The sequence below is a fragment of the Anser brachyrhynchus genome (genome assembly GCF_964034855.1).
Source record: "Anser brachyrhynchus genome assembly, chromosome: 6".
Taxonomy (NCBI): domain Eukaryota; kingdom Metazoa; phylum Chordata; class Aves; order Anseriformes; family Anatidae; genus Anser; species Anser brachyrhynchus.
The window spans coordinates 18839355-18854438 of NC_137700.1; the positions used below are offsets into that span (position 1 = coordinate 18839355).

At 35.6% G+C, this 15084-nt stretch overlaps 1 protein-coding gene across 26 annotated transcripts in view; it reads right to left on the reverse strand.

Moving 5' to 3' along the window:
• Positions 1-15084, reverse strand: part of CTNNA3 (catenin alpha 3) — a 488015-nt gene that overhangs the window by 85466 nt on the left and 387465 nt on the right. For 23 of the 26 annotated variants that reach the window (XM_080597472.1, XM_080597453.1, XM_080597454.1 and 20 more), the window contains one exon: positions 1661-1812. The exons of the other annotated variants lie outside the window; for them this stretch is intronic. In XM_080597472.1, coding sequence (XP_080453598.1) covers positions 1661-1812 — 152 coding nt within the window. The remainder of the gene's footprint in view (positions 1-1660; positions 1813-15084) is intronic. 26 annotated transcript variants of the gene reach the window in all.

A 15084-nucleotide genomic window follows, 5' to 3' on the forward strand; every position in this document is an offset into this window, starting at 1 on the left:
CATTCGCCTTTCCTGTTCGACCCTGCAAGTATCGTTTGTAAAACTCTTTCTCCTGAGGGGTACTAAAGAAAGGTTTTTAAATTCCCCAGTTGACAGATAAACTACATCCTTTAAAACACCCGGTTGTGAGAACACATCACCAAAAATATTTTTTGAGCAGAAATGTTTTCTGCACTACTCTCAAAACATATAAAGTTTAAAAGAGCAGCAAGCAAAGATGATGCTTGCTCCTGGCCAAGGCAGGATGACACGAGAAGTGAACATCCGGAAGATGGTTTAACAGCAACAGTCTACTCAAAATAACAATGACAGGCACGAAATGAAGGGAAGCAGACACATGAAACTTCCTTGAATACATGTGGTAGAAACAAAATATAATTCAAATAGGATTAGGAAACTCCTAAGTTAATTAAGAAATACAAATGAAAATAAAAATGCTACAGAATTGAAAACTAGCAAAAGTGACAAAACTTTTTTTTCAGGCCGTTACAATGAAATTAGATGGTACTGGTGGCATCTTGCTTCATGTAGTTAGGTGCTGAACAGGACAAGCGGGCCAGCCTTTAGGGAACTCTCCAGCTAACCTAAATCATTATCTCATTTTTTATGCCTGGTGACATGTATGACAACCAAATTTAAAAAATATATATTTGACAATCATTCAAAAACAGCATCATTTAAGACTAATTTCTTGGCAACCAATCAAAAATCGTTATAGGTGAAGTGAACCATGTAACAGTGTTTCAGGATCTTTCTTCAGTATACAAATAATTTCCTAACTGAAAATTGCAGTAAGGATGATATGCTTAAAAGATTCTGCACATTTTAATTCCTTCTGAACAAACTTATGCATTGCAACAGATTAAGAAGAGAGTCCATAAAAATTTCCATATTAGCCTGTAATGTATTTTATATTTAAAATAATCTGTTTATTTCTTTCTTCCAAACTGAAAAATTTTCTCAGAAAATGTATCTGTGCTTTTATTACTGTTTTGTTTTTTTTTCCAAAAAATTTACTGAAATTACAGATACTGCAATTTGGTGCTTATCTTTTATCACCTGAAATGGGATTTGTAGACTGAAAGTATTTGGGGTAAAATGCTGCATCTGACAAAATTATGTTTCAGATTTTAAAAATAAGCTGTTCTGAACTGTTTTCTTGAACTACAGCATATAAACTAGGATAAGTACACTGATTTTATCAGTTTTACAGACATCACGCTGTTCAGTGTTCTAGTATGAACCTGGCAGAACTTCAGCAAGAGATTACCAGGATCACACCGGCATGTACTCTCTGTTCATACACTCCACTGGGTAAGGTCAAGGGCAGAACTACAAGAGACTTGGGCTTGTAGCCACAAGATGATCATTAATGATGTGACAATATTTTTATCAATCAAATAAACATACGTATTTTTATTAAACAAAACATGTTTTTCTACAACGTTCTGATCTGTCACTCTTGCTCTCCATACAACAGGATTCAGCCTCCTCGAGTTGAATCATGTGTCCCCTAGCAATCCGAAATCACCAATCAGTTAAACCTAGGTATGAGTTTTGGGACATAGTTGACATACATAGTTCTGAATTCTCCTGAGAATGCACTGATATCCTGAGCTATCTTAGAAATAAATTTTAAATGAACAACTCAAAAACTTACCCGAATCATCATGACTGAGCATCTGATGTTATGAATTGTATCATACACCTTCTTAGAAACATCCACAAACTGGTTATCATCAAACAGATGCACTGTGTTCTTGCTTAAGCTCTCCAATGCAATATTTACTTGACTAATGAACTCTGGGATCACTATTCAAAAAGAACACAAAATTCAGTGAGCACAAAAAGGGTAAAACCTTTAATCTTTCTTTCTGGCAAATTGCCAGTCACATTGATTAAAATGTTATTTAAAAAGCATTATACTAGTAACATGGCTGGTTCTAAGTAGGAGAACATTTGCTATTTTTATCACAGTGACAAAAATGCATTTTGTGTGCATGTAAGCTATGGACAGTTATAAAGTATAACAAAAAACAAGAAAGTCTTAAAAAGGGGACAGAGGCAAGAGTTATAAAAACGTGCCACTGATTTCAACAGCAGTATTACCTGAGGAATCAGGTTGTATATCCTCACCCAAAGTTGAAACTACTATTCAGCAGACTTCTGCTATCTGCTTTCAGTCTGAACTGAGAAAAAAACTACTTATAGATTGATGCTTATTCTTTACAAATAAAAAGTACCAAAACTGTCACTTGGACTTAGCCAAGGAAGCTTACCCTTGCTTTATTGATTCAAACAGAAATTCTAAATCTTTAGTCAACTTGATATTAACTCATGCTTTATCCAGAATGTACTGGGAATTTTTTTCTAGTGTTACTGGCCCGATTTTGCTTTGCACACTGGTACCACTACATCTGCTTTCATATTTCACATCAAGTCAAAGCAAAGGACACCCAACACACAAAATACAACAAGTAAAGAGAGAAAAAAGCAACCACAACAGAAGGTCCTCAAACAGGTACAGATCAAACTCCTTTGCAACAAGACTTCCAATGCTCCTTCCTATCACTGAGAGACTGAAGATACGGAAGAAATGGAACGAGGCAGAAATCAACTTATGTTATATTCAGTATGAGTAATATATACCTCATGAAACAGAATTATTTTCAGGCAGTGTATTGGTTTCATGAAAGAGTATAATATGCTTTCTTTCCCTTCCAGCACAACCACAAGCTAATTCATAAATTTATGTCATGAGAAAGCAACAAAAGCATTATCGTAAATGTAAATCATTTCAATAAAATTTTGAAGTATATAATCAATTTTTATGCAAACAAATATCCAAATGCTCAAAATGCTCAAAAGGACCTCTGAAAACATGGCAACAGGTAATTTGAATATTAAGAAAAATGCCATGATAATGCTTTATCCCGACTTTACATGGAGAATTACAAACATAACATAGATAACAAAATTCACTCTTAAATTACAGTAACTACACTAGCTTCAAGTTCAGCTCTACTCCCTCTAGAGTGCAGAACAATTACTTCATGTGACGCTTCTCAGTAATAACAAATTTCAGTGGTAGTGGGAAAGTTCTTTTTTTTTCTGTAAAATAGGTTTCTGCAAATGTTAAATAAGTAGATGTCATTTCATTTGAAAAACGGGATATTTAAAATCTTCTCTTCTCAGATTTTCCCTTGCATTACTCTTGCCTTTTGGAAAGATCAGTGGGAAAAACATATTTCTCAGATGGTATGGAAAAAAAAAAAAGGTACACTATTCATCAGCAACCAAATGCAACAATTAGGGACAGTGAGTGCTTATTTATTTAGTTCTTTTTAATAACAATGTATTTTTCAGAGAAACCCAAATATGTAATTTCAGAACATAAAATCTTTTTTTCGGTTACACAAAGATCTTGGCTGCTACTAACTGAGCAATTTTAATTGTATGAATCACCTCATACATACACATGAAATTAAAACATACAGCTTTTCACATACCTCATAAAAAGACTCTGAAGGAGAATGTAGGAAGTTGCAAGGAATTCAAGATTTCCATTGGTACAATCAAAACCATTGGGTATTTTCCATGGTCTCCTACATCTTCACTTCTTACTTCATTGTACTTGCTATAATTTTGCTATTGCAGTATTGCAAAAACTCAGGCTCCTTGCTTACCAACAGCATCTCCATGGGCTCCTAACTGCCTGCTGTCCTCTTCTCCCACAGGACAGGCTATTTCAGTAACCTACTGAGGTGCCATACTTGTTCTACATGCTTATTAATGGTCTTTTTACAAGGACAAATTCAATGTCTCAAGAGTATTTGCTTTGTGAATAAATGCATCGTGTTTAAAAAGGATTTTACAGAAACATACCCTTTATATATGCTTTGGTGGAGTCAGTGCTAAACTTGATTACAAAACTAAGACCTCAGTGGATTCCCTTTGATAAGAAATGGGTATTTGCTTTTAAGATAGCTGCTTATCATCACCATCATTTGCACACGTACATAATATGAAAAGAAGACAATCACTGCAATTCTAAAATAGGTACGTAACAATCTCCTAAATAAGTATAGTAATATTCTAGTGCTTCACTTGGGCTGTCACAAGGCTATCAAATAATTCACACGTTTTGAGAAAAAATACCTACCATTAAAACTGTTAGACCAATTTTTTCCTTTTGTTATTTACATTTTAAACTTACTTTAATTGAACTATTTATATTTCTACCCCAAATGTTCTCTAAACCATGTTTTTTCCAAAAGAACACAGAGTTTGACTCAACTTCTGGACCCCTTCAGAATATTTTTCACAGCCCATACAAAAAATCTGCTGATCCTTGAAAATAATCCCATTTTAAAAACATACCTACTGTATTAAAGTTTCCATTAATAAAACCACATCTAATGATATAAAAGATATTAGTTTTATATAAAACCAGTTACCACAGATCCAATTACTTAGTATCCTCCTAACATTTAATCACTTTCTTGGCTCGTTTACTCTTTCCACATAACTACTTTTTTTCAATAATGAGAAAAATTAACAGCATTTTAAACAACGTAAGAAAGAGTCTCAAAAATAATGTTATATCTCTTTATAAATTATCCTGGAAACCTGAATTCAGTTTTTAACTACACTCTTCCAAAGCAAACTTTAACAACCTGATCTAATATCTACTTACACTGTCGGGAGCTCTTGCTTTGATTTCAATAGGTCTCGGAACACAGTGGGATGGATTTGGGTCTTTAATTAGACCACATATATTATAGTAGATTAACTGACACCTTTTCTTAAATATAGGAACTATACTGTCCATCACATGAATCTGAGATTCTACTCATGTTCTAAGAGTAAAAAATTACTATTTCCATTTCAGAGAAATATACTATTACTTCAATATTTGCAGTTAAAAACTGTAAGGAGCTGTTGTCTATGAAAAAAAAGCTATTCTTTTAACAGGAAATAAATGATAAATTTTCAGCAGTCTTCTGATGTCCATATTTAAAGTAAGAAGGTTATATAAAGAAAAGAATTCTCACGTACATTTAAATCCTGACATCAGGTTAAGTGCTACCAGTCAAGCAGCAAGGGCATAGGCATACCTTCAATACCTTCATGTTCCAAAAAAGAAACAGTGGTAAAGGAAAAAAAAAAAAGTAGAAACAAAACTAAAAAGTACAGCAGCAAAGACACAATTATTCTTCTAATACGCAAATATTTTTTGTTATGCAAGGTAATTCACTAATTCTTCACTGTCTACCTTTTAATTTTCCTCTGTGCCTGTCAGCATAGATTGAGCTTTGTTTTGATTGGGTTCATCTAATCTTGATTAAAATTGAGAAACCCACAAAGTAAAAGCAATTAATCCTTGATCTCTACTCTTGTGAGGATACTTTCAATATTATATCCAGGCATCCACTAACACTATGTTAGATTGAATTAGCCTCCAGGCTAGTTTATTTTTATCACTGGGAATAAAAATTTTTGCTCTAAAGATGCCCTTCATCTTTATCAACAAGTTAAGACGAGTCCTCCTGTGGCAGAATAATGAGAGAGCTGTGGCAAGCAGTGTATATATCGAGTTTTTTATCATCCCCCATAATCTGATCACCTACCATAAAAGTCAGTGTGATGTGTACAGTTTTCTCTCAGAGGATTTAAATAGTTTTCCAGTTGCAGGAATTCAACTAAATACAAAGGCATAATGGAAACCAGAGTGTAAGTGAAGTATGGTTGAAAAATGAGAAGTGGCTACCACTTGAATGTAGGGCATACAGAGTGAATAAGAAATCTTGCTAGTAACTACATGATCTTTATTTGGTACTTCTTTATTTCATCTCACTCTCTGAGACCAAATAATAGTTTGCACTACTTGTGATTTAAAAATAAGCATTTCCAACTTCTTCTGGAGTGGTATCTAAGAATTTCATATTGTAAGAACAGACTTACATATCCTGGTAACTCCATTTTAATGTTATGCATTATATCTACTCTTAATGTCATTTGAATCTGAAGTGATACACTACGCACTAATAAAATAAATTATCAATATAACCATCCAATTCAAGGCAGCTGTGCTGACCAAGGCACATCATTTGAAATACATGGGCTTATTCTGACAGAAGCCTGAGTTGTAACACCCAAGCTGTGCTATTTAAAATGGAATAAACTGTTTAATGAGTGAAGACACCTTCATTATATGTGTTCAAAAATGCATTAAAATAATAATGGAATTACTCCAGACAAAGATGATTTTGCACTCACTGCAAAGAGTTGAACTGAGTGACATTGTCCGTTGAAACTCCAACCATTCATGACTGTTAAAAAATCCACATAATACAATGCTAATATGACCAAGATTAAGCCTTTACTAAATTTTATTTCATTATGGTACATACACTTAATTTCAAAGCTACTAATATTTCTTTGATACAATGCTAAATTAGTGACATTTAATTTTAACGTTGTATTAAAGGACTTGCAGAGACATACATACACAGATATATAGTGTAAAAGTTTTGTGAGTGTGTGCTTTTCATACACCCCTTGTGCTTCTTCAAATATTATTTTTTACATTTAATCTTTTTTTTTTTTTGGTAACAAGCTTATCGTTTATAGCTAAAGGTATTAATAACATTTTTGGAACTTATGAAGGTGTAAAGTATTTAATCCATGTTCCTCTGTCAATCTCAATCCTAGAACAATTTAACAGATAAAAGATTCCTGCATCATGACACTCTCCTCCCGCCACCCCCCCCCCCACACACACACCCTGTCCCAATTATTTACAGCGTAAAGAATTAAGAATGATCACTGGGGTATTAATTTAGTATTTCACACTCAACTTCTTACATACTGAGAAGTGTAATACAACAAGAAGTAGTCAAAGTACGGGCTGCTGCACACAAGAAGTTTGATACTAAAGCAGGATAATACAGTTAGTATTTCCTGCTATTTAACCCAGAGAAAAGCATATGGAAAAATGAATCTGCAAATTGCGTATAAGCACATTGAAGACTACTACTGGCATAGCTAACAACGACTTCACAACACAGCTAACTGTATATATACATGCTTAACCAAATATTCATAAAAATTAGAATTAATATAAAATTATATATTTTTTAAAAGTATACACATAGAATAATATGCAAGTACTATTCACATACATATAGAATAATATACAAGTACAATGGAGCAAATGACTTTGGGTAGAGCTGCATAAATGGTACAAAGGATGTAGAACTGGAATGAAAGATGTCTGGTGAAACCAAACATTCCTGCAGACCAGACAAGAATGGTGTGTGGTGGCAAGAAAACAAGAAGAAAGACGATGAACTAAACCTCTGAAGTAACTACAGCTCCCCAAAATAAAATGAACCAGGTACAACAGCAGATGAGATTACTCCCTTTGGTCTTCAGTGGAAGGAGGGGAGAAGCATAAAAACATCAATGGGAAAGGTGAAAATGGTCAACTTCAGTCCCAGTTTCCCTGTCAAAGACCTCTTGATCACCTTAATGAGCAAGGCCATCATGAACTGCTGTCATCACTGCTGAATTTAGGGCAGCAGTCTCATGATATTACAACCCTGCAGCTAAAGTAAGGGTAAGATTTTTTAAGAAATTAACCATTCTGAATATGAAAGTGAAATGACTGATAATCACTGAGACCCAATCACTGGCAACATATTATTAATGAATGTCTATACAGAAAATTCCTGCTCTCAAGTATGAAAAGGCCCTAATTTATTCCTCCTTTAAACAGAGCCATCACAGTGATCTAATTTCCTACCTGGAAATGATATACTTATTTTCGTTTGCACCAAGACCATTAGATCATTGAGATATACACCAAGACATTATTACTCTGTAATACAGCAAACTTTAACTACATACTACACTTTTCAGAATCAAGCTGCAAGACCCAACAAAAAAACATTCTACAGCTGTCTGAAGCTTATTCTAAAATGCAAACAGAATTTAAGCAAACCTTCTCCAAGTCCAAAATTGACTTTCTAGATAAAAAGAAACAAAACTGTCTTATAATTTGCTGATAAAGAATTTTTTAAAAAGTTGTCAGTACAGTGAATCTGAATTATGAACCTCTTTTGGACACTGCATTTTCTGCATCGCAACTGGTCATCTTAATTCTCTTTGTTCTTCTGTAGTTGTACTTCTCCCTTGATTCTCCAATTTTTAACAAAAAATAACCCAATCCAAAATGAAAAGTAGGGCAACAGAAGAAATCTGTATCATACCAAAATACAATGCATATACTGACAGTGTAGAGAGACTGTAAAATGAGACATTGACAAACCTTAAAATACAAATACCTGTTAAAAAATAAAAAAAAAAAAGGAGAGAGAGATGGGGGCAAGGGGGTTAGAGGGGAAATATGAATGGGAGCATCAAGGTTCCTGAGAAAATCCGAGCAGCAGGTCAGGTTGGATGGGTATGGGCAATTCCTTGTGCCTTTGGAAACTCTGAGCCTGTGGACTCTCCCCTATTCAATCTCTCTCTTCACAGTCCTTCACAGCCTGGCAAATGCAGGTAGCACTGCAGCTCGGATTTAAGGCAATGCCTGCAATTAAACACCATAGTTCAAGGCTTCAGCTAGTGACTTCAAGGGAACTTTCTGCCCCCACTGCACAGATGTCCATGCAAAACATGGAGAGAGGCTTTGTGTTTGAGGGGGCAGATGGATTTCTTTGAGGTATTACAGCATCCAAACGAGTAGGAAAATACCCTGAGATGATATAGATAATCAACCTTTTCAACAGCTCTCTACCTACTACATTTTGCTGCCATGCTCAAGGACAGGCTGATCAGATGAGGAAGACATCTACCCCTAGGTCATACTAGTGACAAACTTCAGATTTTTTTTTTTGCATTCCTCAGCAGACAGTGTGGTCCATGTGGGCCTTTTGTATCTGATCAGCTCCCTGCCATTGCAAGGCGTTCATATGCTGCAGGAACAACCACTCCTCCTGATCTCAGTTCACAGTACAAAACAGCATGACCTTCTTTAACCTAACTGAAGTCACTGGACTCAATTTTGAGGCATCTGCCCTGAACAGCATGTCTTATGATACACTGGAGCTAAGACTAGTAGACGTTCTAGGTCTATGTGTATATATATACACACACAAAATAAATGTATAAAGGACTTCTTCTCGTAAGTGAATTTCATGTGGAAACACAGAGCTTTCAGTTTAACTAATCCAATTTAATTATGGTCCAGCATGAAACCTCCACATGCGTGTCCTCATCTTAAAGCTAGCGGTCATGCAGCAGCACCATGAGAAGGATCAGTAAACTGAAGCACTTGAAACTGGTTCACTCCTCTAGTCCAACCTGCTACCAGGCAAGACAGATGACATGCTAGCATTGGTACAAGGCAGGCAGTAGGAAAAGGCAGATGGAGGTGGCAGGCACCACTGCTGTCAACAAAAGCTGCACTTAGAGCTGTTTAAAATGAATGTGAATTGCATGCAGCCTCAATTTCTATGACTAGAATTGTTACCAGTGATTTCCAAGGAAGTTTTTCTTCACTGGCTTTGTTACATGCCAAGGCAAAGGCTCTGCCAGCTGGGAGCCCACTAACACATCAGGCAACTTTGAGAGGCTGCTGAAGAAATACTACCAAATTGGGACTATCAAATGTACTAAACAGGACAAATCATTAAGAGGAAACAGAGAACTTCCTATGAGGGAGTCCCTTCATTATATTTTAGGAAAAACATCTTAAGAGAAAACAGCTTTGGGGAAAAGATATCCTGAGCTTTGAATTAAAAAACAGATCTCTGTGAAACATCTAGTGAATAAGCCTTATGCCACATACTGCTTAAGCTACAGTGGTGTTATAGAAAAATACGTATAGCATTCATACTTCTATGCACATTATACATGCTGCTTATTGTTAATTTTATGCTTGATATGCCAATTCCTATGAAATTTGAAGCGATCAGAATATTCTTGAAAAAGAGTATGTAAAGGACATTTTGGGGTAAGTAGGATTATTTTAGTCTTTAAAAAGAATGACCTTTGAAAAGGTCATTTAGAAGATACTTAAAGTCATTCAAAAGCATTTAAAAATTATTATTATTTTCTTTTTCATTGAAATAGGATTCACATTAAGGCACAAGGAGCTGAAGAAATGCATCAAGGACTTTTGTGCCATACATTAGTACAACAGCAAAAGCTAATCTGGATGTAAGTACTGAAAAGAAGACAGAATTCACTTCATGTAATAAATTCACCATTATATTAGTGTATAAAAATCTGGGAAACGGACACCCTGAAACACAGAATATCTTCCTGCCCCATGTGCAACACAACCCAAGTTCTGCATTAAGTGTTATAGATTAACACTGCTAGGACTAAAGAGTGGGTTTGCTCACATGCTTGCTTATGAATGCTGAGACTGACAGACACTCATTCCACGTTCACTGCTCAGCCCGGAAACCAACGGTTGGCATTACCCCAGCCTGTGATGCCCTTAGCCTGTGTCTCTTAGTGCACTTTCTCTTCTCCTTTAAGAAAACCTAAATCTTCAGAAGAGGCCACAGCATTCATGCTTCATCCAGTAAATAAAAGAATTCCACAAGTCTGTTCCTGGGTTATGGTGGATTTGTTTTTAATTATACCTAATGTAACATACTACTCCCATTCCCTGTGACTGTTGTATAAAGTCAATAATTTTTAAATGAAGAAAAAATAGCGCAGAATTATTTTTTCACCTTTTATCTGATAGAATTTGAGTCTTCAAAGAATGGCTTATTTTATTGAATATGATGGTAACACTTCCTGTATTATTTTAAACTTTGTATCTTTTCATTCAACTGCATACACACTGTATGCACACATCCACACTCCAATACACATGGAAGACAAGAGAAAAAGATATTTGTGAGGTATTACAATCTCTTTGTTTTACTGCTTGCAACTAGAAAAAATAAAACTGTTATCTGTTCTAAAACAGTAGGAAGAGAATTAACAGTCTACAATAATGGAAGATAACTCGCTGGGATGCGAAGACCTTTAACCCGTTTTCAGCACACGATTCCGTTATCAGTATGACAGAAGGCCATTCTCACTTACTTTTCTCTAATTTTATGTCAGAATAAAGCACTCCTTGATTTTTAATACCTAGTATCTGATTTCTTTTCCAATTAAAAACTGTTTTAGTGGGTTGGATGAAGATGGTTAATTGAATTTAAGCATGCAGAAGTACTGGGGAAACCTAGCTAGAACAACAAAATCAATGAATAAACACCAAATATCTGTCACTAAATATAAGTATTTCTGAGCCCTGCTTAAAGTCACAAAAACTAACTATATTTTTAAATATAAAGTTGTATTCTCATCTTGCACCCTTCCCAAACAGTAACTTATGCTCTATGAAGACAATGAATTATATGAAAAAAGACAAGACATTTTATTAAAATGAACTGACAATCGTTCTTACAAACTGTGTTTGTAAGAACAGAGATTAAGCAGGGAAAATCAGTTAAGATGGGTCTTCAGGTAATTGCAAATCTCAAAGATATTATGTGTATGAGACTGTTACATTCACTGAAGTGAACGGATATATGGTAATTTATCCTAGAAAAGGGACTTTGTGAAAGAAATGAGATAGCTGTGAGATGATCATTTGTGAAGGGCAGATGCATGGATTTTACTTTTGTGTTTATACAGCCAGGTGTTCATTGCAGATACAAGTACATTCGCCTAATATTTTTAACACCTTTCTATATGCTATTACTAAAACTATACAGATCATTTTGTTCTAGAAGTGTCTGCCTTTTGCCAAAACAACAGTGCAAATAGCTAAACATGACGACCATTATTCCTCAAAATTACAGTATCACTTAAATTGTCAGTAAAAATCTAAGCGTACAAAGAACCAAGAGAAATGCATAATGGTATTTTTACCTTGCACAGTTAGGAGAAAGAAGAAAAAGGGGGTGGGTGAAGGTGTGCGTGCAGAGATCTCCACTGAAGATACAACAGTAACGTTCGGACAGTTCTAACCCTACAATGTCTGAACGCCTTAACTTGGGAAAAGCAGCTGTCTCCAATCTGCTGTAGTACTCTGTAGGTGTTACTCTAAGGGAAACAGTAGATAGAAGAAACTAGAGCAGACGTAAACGAACAGGGCAAGAGGAAAAGGTTTGCCATGGATTAGAAGTCAAAAGTGATGAGAAAGAAATCCAAAGTGAAAGGCAGCTCCTCTGAGCAGCAGGAAGTTAAGCATGTGGCATCTCAACACATCAGCAGGGGTGAAGGCTGTTATTCACAGGCACTTTCACTTTCGCATACCTGCAAGAGTTATCTAACCATAAAGTGTTGGCATCCCTCATTCCGTTAATGGTCTCAACACAGATCAGTGGACATGAATACATCCTTCTGCTAATACAGTAAGATCCATGTAGTTCTCAATTATTACTGTAGCTAACATGGTTTTAAAGGGTCAAAGCTAGCACTGATACCCCTTTTTCTTGCTCTAAGTAATTAAATCTCTTTAAGACTGTAACAGCCTCTAGACAGATTTAGACAAATGATAAGATGGAAAAGGAGCAGGCCCTTACACTGGACTCAACAAGAATGGCATAGGGCTTGCTGTCTTCTATGTGCTGCCCTTGCTCAACTGTCCCTGAAACGTTTCCAGAAACTGTCTAAATTGCTATAGGTGCATAAAGACAGAGCAGAAAACAGAATAATTCAGCATTTGTTACCTTACAGAGTTTGAAGGTAATGCAGTGATAATACATCTTCTCAAGTTGTTACCCAAAGCTCTACCTTTTCAATAAAAATAGTGATAGAGATTGAAATGGTCCAGAAAAGGCTCTTAATGACTGGAAGAAACACGAAGACTTGAACAGGACCAAGTTTGTACAAAGCAGAGGAGCATCTTCTTTTAGGTACCTGGGGTGGGACTTTTCATTTTGTACTGAGCAGTGTTTACTGAATGGAAATCCTGGCGATCGAAAGGAATCATTACCATCTTTACATAGGGAAGCTTTTGTCACTTGGCAAAGAAGTTTAATTTCTACACTTTGCCATACATCAGTTGAGAGAACAAACTAAACTGCGTCATTTCGGGAAAAAAAATCACTGATCTGTTCATCAGTCTTCTTTAGACTTTGTTTACTGATATCCATTAAACTCCTAATTAACTCATTATTGCCAGGATTTTGTTCAAGATCCCTTCATCTGAGGGTGGCCCTCTGCTAACTGCTGCATTCAAGGAGTATCACTTTCACAAACTGCACGGTTGCTGAGTTGTCTTCTGGTCCCAATAGCTGCACAACACTCTTCTCACCAGAACACTAAGCAAATGCTTGAACCTAAGTGCATTTCTTTTGCTATACAGGAATGCTTTTAAACTGGCATTTTTATGCATTTCTTGAGCAAGAGTTTCAATTATAAAATGATCTTATAAAGATCATTCAATTAAACAAGGTCAGTAACTGCAACTGAGACAGTTCTCCCTTACAAAAGTGATGCTTCCAACTAAACAGACCTTCTGGGAAAAGGACTTATCTTGATTCAATGACAAATTGAGAAATCAAGTTTCTCAAAATCACTTTTTCCTTGAAGAAAAGTGTTTAAGTTCTATTCTAAAACAATCAACCAAACAATAACAACAAAAAACTGATACAATGCTGCTTCATTTTCTCTATCCCACTGTATTCTCTTTGGTATGTAACTCCTGGCACTTTTCAAGCCCTACTTTATAGCAGAGCAGCAGGCACTTTTATTCAGAAAAATCTCCAAACCACAGGAGTGAGAAAGAAAAATATAAAGAAATTATCTAAGCCTGGATCACTACTGCAAGAAGGACGCTGCCTAAAGTTAGTAAAATGTTTTTTTAAGCCTGTAATACATACAGATTGGCGTGTATGTTTTCAGTAAAACACTAAAACTGAACACACTGTATTTTGATTAGTGGTTCATGTCAGTCATTACCAGTCACATCTTATTTCAGTTTGACTTGTAATGTCAAACTGCCAATGCAATCCTGCAGTTCTAATTTTATAGTTTCCTAAAAACAAACAAACAAAGGCAGAGAATCCTTTTATTTGAAGGGGAACAAGTCTAGACCAAAAATCTGCGAAGGAACCCTTACTCTGTACCCTAGCATAAGCCCTGTTTGTATGATCCTTAATATTTTTCATTATCTAGTCACTTTTCTTGGCAGATTCTAAAACAGATCACGATTTTTTGTTTATATTTTACATCTAAAGGAGAAAAAGAAATATGTTGCTGTTTTTCCTTTGTGTAGCAGACTGCACTTCATGCAACTCATAAAGATGAAATACATAAAATTTAAAATCCTGACCCTTTTCCCCAAAAATCTGATCTTTATTTTTCATACAACTCATACAATTTTGAGACACTGCAACAGAGAAAAATGTACAAGTTTCATAAACAACATTTGAGAGTAGAGAGTGTATTTTACCAAATGCTGCAAGACTGAATTTGCCTACACAGAAGCATTAAGCAGTGACTGTCTATTCTCTGGAGTAGCAAACATACATTTGGCTCAAGTGACCATTATGCCTAAAACAACAGACTACACCCACCACTTGGCTACTGAAAAAAAGGGCGGGCCAAACCAGGCAGAGCTTGTGAGCAGTAACTACAGGCTTTCTGCTCATCTCTTGCTAAGATAAAATTTAGAAAGGCACATGCAAAGGTGTGTAAGAACAAGAGCGAGAACGCTGCAGACCTCTCTGCTGGACTCTGCCAGAAACTGGAATACAAGACTGCTATGTTTGTTCTCTTGCACTGTAAAAAATTATCTCCCTATAAAATCATCTGCATCTTTTACACACAAATGATCTTTTTCCAACTGTAAGTTGATTTCATACCTGTAACATAAGCTTAAAGAATCGAGAAAAATTTATTGTTATGGTAGGCCACAACACATAGATATTTAAATTTTCATTGAATGAATCAATCATGCCATAAAACACAGGAATACACAGAACTGTTTTCTGAGGGCTGAGAAAGGGTTTCCTGTGAAAACAGGAAACCTTGTAGGAAACAATGGACTGAATCTGC